At 36.7% G+C, this 13479-nt stretch overlaps 2 protein-coding genes across 2 annotated transcripts; both read left to right on the top strand.

Moving 5' to 3' along the window:
• Positions 1–6301: 6301 nt before the first annotated feature.
• Positions 6302–6916, top strand: LOC111780400 (CDP-diacylglycerol-glycerol-3-phosphate 3-phosphatidyltransferase). The gene has a single exon (XM_023660782.2). The coding sequence runs from the start codon at positions 6484–6486 to the stop codon at positions 6730–6732; it is 249 nt and encodes an 82-aa protein (XP_023516550.2). The 5' UTR covers positions 6302–6483; the 3' UTR covers positions 6733–6916.
• Positions 6917–8317: 1401 nt separating this feature from the next.
• On the top strand, positions 8318–13319 carry LOC111780151 (aminoaldehyde dehydrogenase 2, peroxisomal). Its single transcript, XM_023660468.2, has 15 exons — positions 8318–8633; positions 8806–8948; positions 9380–9460; positions 9542–9690; positions 10449–10541; positions 10649–10772; positions 10854–10919; positions 11014–11080; positions 11246–11322; positions 11603–11716; positions 12043–12120; positions 12195–12346; positions 12419–12479; positions 12581–12687; positions 12932–13319. Exons 1-15 carry the CDS (start codon positions 8525–8527, stop codon positions 13020–13022), a joined length of 1512 nt encoding a protein of 503 aa, XP_023516236.1. The 5' UTR covers positions 8318–8524; the 3' UTR covers positions 13023–13319.
• Positions 13320–13479: the final 160 nt, after the last annotated feature.

Below are 13479 nucleotides of genomic sequence, written 5' to 3'. Positions count from 1 at the left end.
AATTGGATTTTATAGTAATGGATGTAATTAACAAAATTTCAAGTTTGCCACGTCATTAGAGTCCTCTTTCCTGCCACGTCATCTTTTTATTGGTCGAATTAGCGTGGACCGAAAGCCCAAGTCGACGGCCCTGTCCAATGTCGATGAAGAGGCCCTCACAGCCCACTTCCCGTTTCCATTTTGCGCGCTCTTCCACTCTCGTCGAGATACCTCCCGCCATTGCCGTTGTCTAGTAGTCACTAGTACTCTTCAAAACCGATCGCCATTTCAGGATTCCTCGGCATCACCAACCACCATGCCGATAGTTCTACTTCCACTTCCACTTCTGATCTCTGTTTTTCATTTCCTGCCAGTTTCCTTATTCCCCGCCTTGTCCACAATCGGAGTTGGATTCATTTCGCTGCTTCTTGAAATTCAGGGTCGCTAGAGGGCGCCTGCGCTTGTCCAAGTTGCTGCGGCTTTGACTTTCAATCTGTCTCTAAGTAACTTGGCTGGTCGGTTTTTACATGTTTCTGTGTCAGTACAGAGGATTTTTTTTCTTTGAAGATGGCGCAGCGGTATAGCTTTGTCCGATGCTGGGAAGTTTAGGAAGTGAAGGAACTCTTGTGTACTTGTAGTCTGCTTCTAGTCTCTATTTTGAATGTTCATCTTTCTCGCGGTTTTTGAACGTTCATTGTTTCGAGGACAAATGTAGTGGGGATTTTGCTTAGTGATCAGTAATCATCGCGCGTTCAGGAGACACATGGATGCTGAAATTTTGTATGTAGAAACGTTTCGCTTCTCTTTTTAATTGTGTTCACCTCGATCTAATCGGCCTTTGAAATAGGATTAGGCTTCTCAATGCTTCTTGTTATTTTGTAAATGAAGGATCGTAAATTGAAATTATAATCGATCATACTTTTTGACTTGAACTCGATTTCCATCCTTTTACCAGAATTGCTGGGGGTAACGGGAGTGGATTTTAGCTGGCTTGCACTGATCTCTAAAGCACTGGTGTGGTGCACACGATTGTTGGGATAAAACAGGCCTGTAACCTCGTATTCAAAGGTGATGAAATTATTATTCGCATTCCTATGAACTACTATCAAATTATGCCATTTTCAATGTAATTTCTATGGAAAAATACTGTCATTATCTGCGGTTCGATGTTTTCTTCGTGTTTTAATTTTACAAGATGATTTCCTGCATACTAGTAACAAGTAAATTTTGAGATGCAGTTTCATTTAGCTTGCAGATTAGAACAGTAATTTATCTGACTTTAGGGTGTTACAAAAATTTCAAAGAAAAACTGCATGTCTCGTTAATCCTGTTGTCTTGTCTCGGACCATGTATAGTGGTTTAGGTTTCATGCCCAGCTAAGACTAAGTTGATTGATTGTTTCATTAGCTGTGTGCTATGAATTGCCTTTTGCAGGTGCATGATTGTTTCATTTTGGATTCAATAGCATCTGGACCAATTAAAGCTCGTTGCAGTCCATACTCGACTGTGGTAAGTTTATCATCTACCATTATTTGATATTAACACCAATAATTTTTTGGTGCTCTCTTTCTCTCATCCATCAGTACCTTAGCTTAGATTTTGAGTATATAATGTATAAGGATTTCTGTAATTCTTAAGAGATGAACTGATTCACTTTCCTTTTTTCTTTTCATTACTGAAAAGCCAAATTGGAAGATTAGGGTATTTAGTATTGCTCATTCTTTAAATTTCTTGTACAAACCGTAGTAACGAAGGATTGTATCTCAGTGGATCGTGATTGTTAGACCACTCTGTCACTTGTTAGACACTCTGTCACTTGTTAGACGAACACGACTCTCCACAATGGTATGATATTGTCCACTTTGAGCATAAGCTTTCATGGCTTTGCTTTGGGCTTCCCCAAAAGGCCTCAAATCAATGAAGAGTGTATTCTTTGTTTATAAACCCATGATCATTCCCTACATTAGCCGATGTGGGACTTTTATCATCCAACACCTCCCCTCGAGCAAAACACGTCTCCCTTAATCGAGGCTCGACTTCTTTGGAGTCTTAGTAATTTTTTACGTCTCCCCTTAATCGAGGCTCGACTCCTTTGGAGTCTTAGTCATTTTGCTCGACTCCTTTGGAGTCCTTTCGAGGAGACTTGACTCCTTTTTCTTTTTGGAAAGGAGTCTTAGTCATTTTTTACTGCCTTCGAGGAGGCTCGAACAAAGCACGTCTCCTCTTAATCGAGGCTCGACTCCTTTGGAGTCTTAGTTATTTTGCTCGAGGCTCGAACAAAGCACGTTTGCTCGACTCCTTTGGAGTCCTTTCGAGGAGACTTGACTTCTTTTTCTTTTTGGAAAGGAGTCTTAGTCATTTTTTACTGCCTTCGAGGAGGCTCGAACAAAGCACGTCTCCTCTTAATCGAGGCTCGACTCCTATGGAGTCTTAGTCATTTTGCTCGAGGCTCGAACAAAGCACGTCTCCCCTTAATCGAGGCTCGACTCCTTTGGAGTCTTAGTCATTTTTTACTGCCTTCGAGGAGGCTTGACTCATTTTTCTTTTTTTACTACTCCTTTTTCTTTTTAGAGTCTTAACTCATTTTTCTTTTTTTACTACTCCTTTTTCGTCTTAACTCATAACTCATTTTTCTTTTTTTACTACTCCTTTTTCGTCTTAACTCATAACTCATTTTTCTTTTTTTACTACTCCTACTCGTCATTTTTTTTTTACTGCCTTCGAGAGTTTGACTCATTTTTCTTTTTTTACTACTCCTTTTTCTTTTTAGAGTCTTAACTCATTTTTCTTTTTTTACTACTCCTTTTTCGTCTTAACTCATTTTTCTTTTTTTACTACTCCTTTTTCGTCTTAACTCATTTTTCTTTTTTTACTACTCCTACTCGTCATTTTTTTTTTACTGCCTTCGAGAGTCTAGAGTAACTCATTTTTCTTTTTTTACTACTCCTACTCCTTGTCATTTTTTTTACTGCTTCGAGAGTCTTAGTCATTTTTTACTGCCTTCGAGGAGGCTTTGAGGATTTACCACTGCCTTGCTTCGAGAGTCTTAGTTGCTTCGAGAGTCTTAGTCATTTTTTACTGCCTTCGAGGAGGCTTTGAGGATTTACCACTGCCTTGCTTCGAGAGTCTTAGTTGCTTCGAGAGTCTTAGTCATTTTTTACTGCCTTCGAGGAGGCTTGGAGGATTTACCACTGCCTTGCTTCGAGAGTCTTAGTCATTTTTTACTGCCTTCGAGGAGGCTTTTCGAGAGTCTTAGTCATTTTTTACTGCCTTCGAGGAGGCTTGGAGGATTTACCTTTTCGAGAGTCTTAGTCATTTTTTACTGCCTTCGAGGAGGCTTTTCGAGAGTCTTAGTCATTTTTTACTGCCTTCGAGGAGGCTTGGAGGATTTACCACTGCCTTCGAGGAGGCTTTTCGAGAGTCTTAGTCATTTTTTACTGCCTTCGAGGAGGCTTGGAGGATTTACCACTGCCTTCGAGGAGGCTTTTCGAGAGTCTTAGTCATTTTTTACTGCCTTCGAGGAGGCTTGGAGGATTTACCACTGCCTTCGAGGAGGCTTTTCGAGAGTCTTAGTCATTTTTTACTGCCTTCGAGGAGGCTTGGAGGATTTACCACTGCCTTCGAGGAGGCTTTTCGAGAGTCTTAGTCATTTTTTACTGCCTTCGAGGAGGCTTGGAGGATTTACCATTGCCTTCGAGGAGGCTTTTCGAGAGTCTTAGTCATTTTTTACTGCCTTCGAGGAGGCTTGGAGGATTTACCATTGCCTTCGAGGAGGCTTTTCGAGAGTCTTAGTCATTTTTTACTGCCTTCGAGGAGGCTTGGAGGATTTACCTGGAGGATTTACCAATCTGCACGACTAAGTTTAGGGTATGGCTCTGATACCATGTTAAACGAACACGACTCTCCACAACGGTAATATTGTCGACTTTGAGCATAAGCTCTCATGACTTTGCTTTAGGTTTCCCCAAAAGGCCTCAAACAAATGAAAAATGTATTCTTTGTTTATAAACCCATGATCATTCCCTAAATTAGCCGATGTGGGACTTTCATCATCCAACACCTCCCCTCGAATAAAGCACGTCTCCCCTTAATCCGAGGCTTGACTCCTTTGGAGTCTTAGTCATTTTTTACTGACGTGGAGGAAGCTTGACAGCCTCCTTTTTTAGGAGGCTTGACTCCTTTTCTTAGGCTTGACTCCTTGTTTTTTTTTGCCTTCGAGGAGGCTTGACTCCTTCTTTTAGTCATTTTTTACTGCCTTTGAGGAGGCTTGACTCTTTTTTCTTTTGGAGTCCTTTGTTCGACATTCGAGGATTTACCAATCTACACGACTAAGTTTAGGGCATGACGCTCTAATACCGTGTTAAACGAACACGACTCTCCACAATGGTATGATATTGTCTACTTTGAGTGTAAGCTCTCATGACTTTGCTTTGGATTTCCCCAAAATGCCTCAAACCAATAAAGAGTGTATTCTTTGTTTATAAACTCATGATCATTCCCTAAATTAGCCTAGGTGGGACTTTCATTATCTAACACCACTTACAATACCTTGTCACGTATGTAAATCGTTCCATAATGCTCATTTTTCATTTGAAGGTCGGGATGGGAGTGTCCATGAAAGGAATAGAACAGAATCCTGTTGTCTACGATCTTGTGTTCTGAAATGGCTTTTCAACGCAACAAAGCTGATGTCAAGGTACAAATATTTTATTATGATTTATAAATATGATAGACCCATTTACTTGGTTGCCAGTTGTATTCATGTTCCATCTGCGGAAAGCTGACAATTGACACCAAATAGATTAAATTAAATATAGTTTAGAGCCGAAAACCCGAATGAATTGTTCTTTAGAATTGTCAAAGCATATCCCTTATATGATGCTCAAAGAATGGCCAGCTTGAGCCAGGACTTCCTTGATCCTGTCAATGATATAGACACAGGCACATCATTGGCTTGTCACGAGGGATTTCTTCTCGGACCTTGGCTACAACGCGCCAAGCAACTCGCCCACAATGAAGAGGAGGAAAAACAGGGTTCAATTCAAGTCCATTCTACCAATTGTATGCTGACTAATCTCAAATTGTTACAGTATGAGTGGAATGCAAAAACTGAAATAACCCGTCACCTCGGTTGGAAAGACAAGCGAAACATTTATGGTAAGGATGTGGAAACTTTTCTCTCATAGGAATCTTTTAAAACCTTGAAAGGAAGCCCGAGGAAAAGTTCAAAAAAGATAATATTTACTAGCCGTAGACACCTTTTCCTAATAGACATGTTTTTAAACCTTGGGGAAGCACAAAAGAGAAAGCCCAAAGGTGGGCACCTCTCTCTATTTTAACCTTGAGGAGAAGTTCGAAAGGGAAAGTACAAAAGTGGACACCTCCCCCAGATTCATTTTAAAACCTTGAGGGAAAGTCCTAAGAGGACAATATCGACTTGGGTCTTAAGAATGAAGCTCTGATATCAAGACAATATCAACTTGGGCGTTAAGAATAAAGCTCTGCTATTATGTTAAGAATGAGAAACAGTGGATTGAAAGTTCAAGAAACCCGAGTGGAATTAAAAGGCCAAGAAATAGTAGTGAGATTGAAAGTCCTAAAAAAAGTAAGATAAAATATTCTACCAACCAAATCTGATATATATATATATATATATATATATATACTATTAACTAAATCTTGAAAAGAAGTTAAAAAATCATAGCTGTTTACTGGTTATATAAAATATATTCTAATATATTATTTGGACTTAGGATTCAATAGACTAATATTGACAATGAGGGAGATTACAGGATCAACATAACACATGTGATTTGAATGGCTACGATCAAATCCTATAAATTATTAGAAATTTAGAAAAATTCAAAGAAGACAAAATTTAAATTAGTTAATATCGAGAAGTCAAAACTTTCCCGGCCTTCCTTGCTTGACCAGGATATACATATTCCTTAAGTTTAAAAAGCCTGAAAAGAGCATGCCTCTGCTTCCAAGAAATAGCCGAACTCTAATGGCGTAGGCGGTGACCGACTGTGAGGTAAGGTTGGCGGTAATTAGCTAACGACTTAATGCTTTAGAACCTTCCCGAATCTCCATTGTCGACCCACGTGGACCACCCCTAAAAGTAAAAACCTATAGAATTGTTCATCAATTTTGGTAGAAAGCTAAAAAAAATATATTTATTACCATTTTCAGAACAAACCATTCAATTTACAAAATTAATTAAAAAAATAATTTTCACTTTAGCGGGTAAGTATTTGGATATTCCATTTCCACAGTAGGAATGCAAAATTTGTATGACTTGTAATCGCAACCCACACGGCACGCGCTTCGGCTTCGAATCGGATTCTCCGTGCCTATATAACCCTGTTTCGTCTCATCACTTTTCGTCGATTCATCTCGATTCTCTCTTCTCTTTGCTATCAGATTCTTCATCTTCTTTCTCCGAGATTTCTTTGTAGCAGAGATTTTCAAACCCAGAATCACTCAAATCGATCAGTCAAATCCATGGCGGGAAGCGGCTCGTACGATTGGGCGGACCAGTGGGATTACAGCGACTCGAAGGACGTAGTCACGGAGAACAAGAAGAAGAGCGGCGGCGGAAACACTACGACTAAGTATAAACAGAAGGTCGGCGAAGGCCTTGGGAAGACCAAAGCTGTGGCCTCCAATGGCGTCAAAAAGGTCAAAGAAGGAACCTCTCTTGGCTTCCAATGGATCAAAGATAAATATAACAAAACCGCTCATAAGAAGTAGAAATCCTTCGTATTCTACTCCTCTCTTGCTCTTTGGTTTTCCTTCTCTTATCATCATCGTCTCCATAGCTTATCTTTGAGCTGTATATCTTGTTTTTTCTATTTCTTCGTCTGCTGGTTATATATAGATACAGATACACCATAGATTATTCTTTTGTTAATATGATTTGATCTCTGTTCGTCTCTTTCCTCTTGTTTTGATTCCGTTATTGTTTATCGCTGTTAAATTTCGTACTTCCTTCAGATTCGATTGTTTGATTTTGATTATAATCTGAGAATTCCGCATCAGTAACATATATAAAGCAGGGATAGAATCGCATCTTCTGATGATTACTGGAAATCATATTAGCATACGAAGATGAAAGGTGAAGGTGAAGATCTCGCCCTGTAAAATTGAAAATTATTTATTTATGAATAAAAAATCCAAGATTTATTTGAAATTTTTAGAAAATATTTATAAATGTATTAATTTTCATTAAATTAAATTCGAGTTCAACACCGGTTCTTCTCAACCTTAGATAAAATAAAATCTTGCATATAATAATGTTTTTAAAAACAAAAACATAGAGTAATATTTTGAAAAATATATTTTAATAATTAGTGTATATTTTATCTTATTTACTCGATTTAGTTAATTATTTAAATCGTTTAAATAGATTATGCTTTCAGTCCCAATTCTATTTTTATTCAAATTTAAATAAATTTAAGAGTGTCAATTATTTTTTAAGTAATTTATAGATTTTTTTAGTTGAATATTTTAGAGTTGATGTTAAAATTATAATGGTCCTATCTATATTTAAATGGACTAATTTATGACATTTTTTGAAGGGCCACATGGACGGGTGGTGTGGCCTGCTTTTAGCTCTTGCTTTTAATAAAGCTGTATTATTTTTTTTATTCGCACGTTTTTATAAAATGCATATATTTTAATATTGATGCATATGTATTTATATTATCATAAACTGATACTTTAAACAAACATATAAATACTTCAAACTTAAATATATACATTAATTGCATTAATTGCTACTATAGTAATTGCTACTGTAGGAGACAAATTTGCATCCCATCTAATTTTTCTTTTCCAAAACTTTTAAATGCTTCAAAAATACCTTTAAAACTTAAAAATATTTAGATAAAAATTATTAATATTTTGTTTTAAATTTATGTTTAAGCTTTCAAAAGAGTTTAAAAGATATTCTATTATCTTTAAAATTGTTTAGAAAATACCATAAGTTTTTGGAGAGTTTAAGAATATTTACGAAATTCGAAAAGTACTTTTTAGAATCATTATTTTTTTACGTTAAATTAAAATTTGAATATTCAAATTTTCATAAATTTTATAAAAAATTAAGTTTTATAAGTAGGAATTTCAAAATTTAGGATTAAATATAAATTTATTTTGAATAAAAAGTACACATCTTTAATGCTTATTATGAGCCTCTTTAATGCTTATTATGAGCCTATTCACAACGTGATTTGTATATAATAAAATAATGTATAATATCTTTGGCGTAAGAGATTGTTTGTATTTTTATTTTCATAAATTTTATTTTTCTTATTTAAGTTTCCCAATAATTTGATTATCTTCAGAGATATCATCTCCAGATTCGGCTGAGGTAAAATAATCCATCGACAGAAAGTTTCGCAAAATTCAAAGAAAAAATTGCAGAAGAAAAATCCAATACGGACCAAAAATACCGAAAATTTCGTATTTATATTGATCGATCCAAGTCGAACTCATTTCCAATCCGACTACTTTTTCCACTACTCTAAAGAGGAGCTCTGCAGAAATGGCGATTTCTATTCCCAGTCGGCAGCTATTCATCGATGGCGAGTGGAGGGAACCAGTTCTCAAGAAACGCATCCCCATCGTCAACCCCGCCACTGAAGAAACAATCGGTCTCTTCTTCTCAACTTCTCTGTTTATGACTGTTCCTTAATTTTGTTTCCCAACTTCTAATCCTTGTGCGGATCGGTAGATGAGATGAACGGAAGAAGTAATTAGTTCGAGGATTGGGTGGTTTAAAAGTGGTTGAATCTCACGTTTGTGTTATTACCAACTATGCTTCAGGATCTATTCCCGCGGCTACTGCGGAAGATGTAGAGTTAGCAGTTGATGCTGCCCGAAAAGCTCTTGCGAGGAATAAAGGCAAAGATTGGGCATCTGCTTCGGGAGCTCTTCGTGCCAAGTATTTGCGTGCTATTGCTGCTAAGGTGAGTGTGTCATATGGATGTTTTACTCTTATTTGATTGTGATCTGGTCTCTGTTTTACTATCGGACGGAGGTTATGGATCTTTGATGCTTTTGTTACTTATTTACGATTCTAGTGGCTTAAAACAATGGATTCATTTCTGATGCGATTCAATAGATCATGAGAAATATGATTCCATCCATCTTCCCGCCGTAGTTCATTGCAAAATTAGATATCTGGATAGAGCCTTCTTTAGGTCTATGTATCGTCTTAGGAATGCTACTTTCTTGTTAATCGCCTTGCAGGAGTTCTGTTGGAGTCGCATTTATATTTTAAGAATCAAGTAGTTTTAGTTACTTTGGAAGTTATATTATATATATCTTCAACTTTAATTTCTATCTTCATGGTGTTATTGTCGTCCATCCCGAACCCTGTTTGCTATTTTTCTCACAGATAACAGAGAGGAAATCGGAACTAGCAAAGCTCGAAACAATAGACTGTGGAAAACCCCTGGACGAAGCTGCATGGGACATTGTATGGCAGTTTCTTGAAGTTAAAGATATATGTTGGTTGTAACAATTTTCATTGCCGTCAATGTTTGTTAATATTGTACAGGATGATGTTGCTGGGTGCTTCGACTACTATGCAGATCTTGCAGAAGGGTTGGATGCTAAGCAAAAAGCTCCTGTTTCCGTTCCCATGGATACATTCAAAAGCCATGTTCTTAAAGAACCCATTGGAGTTGTTGGGTTGATTACTCCCTGGTACTTGTTGATCCATCTTCTACTTCTTCTTTTGGTTCTTCACGGCTATTTAGCTTCTCCGATTTTATTGGATGTATTAGAGTTATTGTTGTTAAACATTGTATAAATCATGGTCAACTCTTGTCACTCAACCAAGAAACTGTCGATTTCAAACATGGTGACGAAGACTCTTCAATCCAGGTTCAAACAACTGGTCATTAACTTAAACCTTAAGATATCAAATATTCTAAAAATTTCTTCACCAATAATGTAGAAGGGTCAAGTCATAGTTTGAAGTGCTAATTCTTTTATATAAAATTTTCCTTATTCGTTAGAGTCATTCTTCTGAATTTTTTCACTCTCAAAATGTGATGTTTTTCTCTTTTATATACATATATATTTTACTTGGATTGATTTTTTTACTACAAATAATTGTATAAAGGATTTAACGCTGGGTTATATCTATTCAACAAGTGTTTGATACATGTACAACAAGGATTGAATGTTGGATTGTCTAACATGTGGTTCAACATGTATCTAAATGCTGGGATGTTGAATACTTGTGATCATGGATATGTTACCCAACTTGAGTAACTCTGCTTCACAGTTCTCATTTTATTGTTAATTTGAACCAGAGGCATACATTGGGACGTTAATAGTTATTAACCTCCAGGGTCGGATCTGGTTATGTTCTCTCTTGTCCTCCTCTTTAGGAACCAATATCATTCTAATTTTTTGATAAGCACGAACTTCGCTGATATCTGTCTTTTACATTGAAGGAACTATCCTCTATTGATGGCTGCATGGAAAGTTGCACCTGCCTTGGCTGCTGGGTGTGCTGCAATATTGAAGCCATCAGAACTGGCATCTGTGTAAGTGGTTATTAATTGTATGAACTTGATTTATTTTGTGGTATTCTTTTTAATGTTGTTACATACGAGTTTTCTTTTTCTTTCCTCTTTTTTTTTTTTTTGGGCAGCACCTGTTTGGAACTGGGTTCAATCTGTAAAGATGTTGGTCTTCCATCTGGTATTTTGAATATTCTGACAGGATTTGGCCCTGAAGCTGGTGCTCCTCTAGCATCTCATCCTCACGTTGACAAGGTATGGCTATTGCTTTTGGGCATCTACTTTGATTGTTAAAGATAAAATGTTGTCTAATTAATAAAAAAATATTGATGATAGATTGCATTTACTGGGAGTTGTGCTACTGGAAGCAAGATTATGACAGCAGCTGCCCAACTGGTCAAGGTTGAATTTCAGCACAGTTTACATTTACATTTGCTTAGTAGAAGTTCTATGTCACCATTTGATTTATTTTATCTTTACCTGTTTTCTTTGGCAGCCTGTAACCATGGAACTTGGTGGGAAAAGTCCAATTGTTGTTTTTGATGATGTCGACCTTGACAAGGGTCAGTAACTTCAGAGCACAATTTTCATATCATGAACTTTAGTTTTTCATGGTTAATTAAAAATTTACCTTGTGAAAAGGGAGCTACCTTGTAATCTGTGTATCAGATCTATGCCGTTCTTGATTTTGATACTATTCACTAATTTTCTTTTCCTATGATTTATAGCTGCCGAATGGACGATTTTTGGTTGCTTTTGGACAAATGGTCAGATTTGCAGTGCCACATCCCGCCTGCTTGTACATGTATGTAGAATAACCTAGATGATATGCAATTAAATATTTTTTATTTCTATCATATACGAACTTTCTCCTCCTTAATTGTGTCAAGGATGTAGATGTTTTTTTTTTTCTTTTGGTGGGATCTTCTGGGTTTAATGAAACAGAAGATGTTGGCCTAGGATAATTGTGTTTTAAGGCCAACTGGTAGAGTAATTTTCTGAAATATTTAATAAGCTGATCATTTTTATGATATATATATTTTTTTAAATTTAGAAATATTTAACTTTTCTCTCTGCTATTCCAGGAAAACATTGCTGATGAATTCTTGGATAGGCTCGTGAAGTGGTGCCAGAACATTAAGATTTCAGATCCTTTAGAAGAAGGTTGCAGGCTTGGCCCTGTTGTTAGTGCGGGACAGGTAAGAGAAGGAAGGATATGTTTCTATTTTTTGGGTTCTTTATGACAGAAAAGAAAAGCAATCCGCTGTCACAATATAAAATATAGGACACGGATATGGTAATAATAGGACAGAACGTGGTAGGGATACATTGTTTTTAAAGAATATTTGTACATGTATTGATGTGTTTCATAGATTTAACCTACAAAATGTGCTTTGCTAAGAATATTTATACAAGGTTAGTGATAAGTTAAAGAGTGCAACTTATGCAATTCATTCTGGTTTAGAATATTATATTTGCGCTACTGTTTGATTCTTTAACTAATTTTTGGTAATCTAAAATTCAGTATGAGAAAGTTCTGAACTTCGTCTCAACTGCTGAGCGTGAAGGTGCTAAGATTCTATTTGGTGGAGTTCGCCCTAAGGTAACACTTGATTTTTACTTTTTTTTCTTTTTGTTTATTTGTAACTAATTAAAATTTGTCACTACGATGTTTAGCACCTAAAGAAGGGATACTTCGTTGAACCAGCCATCGTTACTAATGTTACAACCTCCATGCAACTATGGAGAGAAGAGGTCTTCGGACCTGTTCTATGTGTGAAGACCTTTAGTTCTGAAGATGAAGCTATTGAGTTAGCAAATGATACAATGTAAGTAAAATTCTACGCAGCTTGGTTTAAGCTGGAAACTGGGTTCTGACATTCAGTTGCTCTTTCTCACAGATATGGGTTAGGTGCTGCTGTAATATCAAATGATTTAGAAAGGTGTGAGCGTGTAACCAAGGTGAGGGTTGCAATCATCAAGCGCCTATGTAATAGTATATGCAAATGAATAATGTCTGCATTTCTGAACGATGTGTGCTTCCTTGTTTCTTTCTCCTACAGGCTTTACAGGCAGGAATTGTGTGGGTTAATTGCTCCCAACCATGCTTCACTCAAGCCCCATGGGGAGGCAACAAACGCAGTGGCTTTGGTCGAGAACTAGGGGAATGGTATATTTTGCATTTTAAACTACGTTTAAATAAGTTTTCCTATATAGAAACGAAAATTTGAGGGTTATATTCTGAAAGTTGTTCTAGAAACTACTCCGTGAAGCACTTGTTTGGGAGTTACAACATAGGTTTATGTTGAAATAGAGCATTGAAACACGATTTTCAAATAAAATCATTAGCTGAAAAATGTAAACATTGGATGAGCAGATTTACTGACTGTGTGTTTGATTTGTTGGATGAACAGGGGACTTGACAATTATCTGACTGTAAAGCAGGTTACTGAGTATGTTTCCAATGAACCATGGGGATGGTACAAGTCTCCTTCTAAATTGTAGAACACAGCACGAGCCTGCCTCTCTTGCGTCAAAAAGTTGCAGAACCGTTCAGAATAATAAGAGCACTGCGACAATCAACTTTGTGTACTTGGAAGAATAACGTAGGGGAAGAAACTCTTGCTCAAGTGTGTAGTGCTTCGCCCTGAGTTTCCTGGTTGGTTCAGTTTTAGGATGTGTTTAAGAACTGGATGAATCACTTGAAAACAGTAGACTGTAACTCAATAGAAAATGCACTTGTTGGTAGCCTCAAAAAGGATTGTGATCTGAGATTGTTTGAAATCTTTTACTTTCTTTTCAGTCTTCTCTATTACTCAAATCTTGGCTTTGAAAAGATGAGAAGAAACAAGGATTTCTTCTGAGGTAAAGTATTGTAGATTCTGAGATAATCCTTAGAATTGAGATGCTTTTTTCCACAAACTTCAAATTTAACCATGAAAGTTCATCAAACTTGGCTGAA

This window comes from Cucurbita pepo, chromosome 18, assembly GCF_057944985.1.
Source record: "Cucurbita pepo subsp. pepo isolate OVF chromosome 18, ASM5794498v1, whole genome shotgun sequence".
Taxonomy (NCBI): Eukaryota; Viridiplantae; Streptophyta; class Magnoliopsida; order Cucurbitales; family Cucurbitaceae; genus Cucurbita; species Cucurbita pepo.
This window is presented reverse-complemented; position numbering and strand designations above follow the sequence as displayed.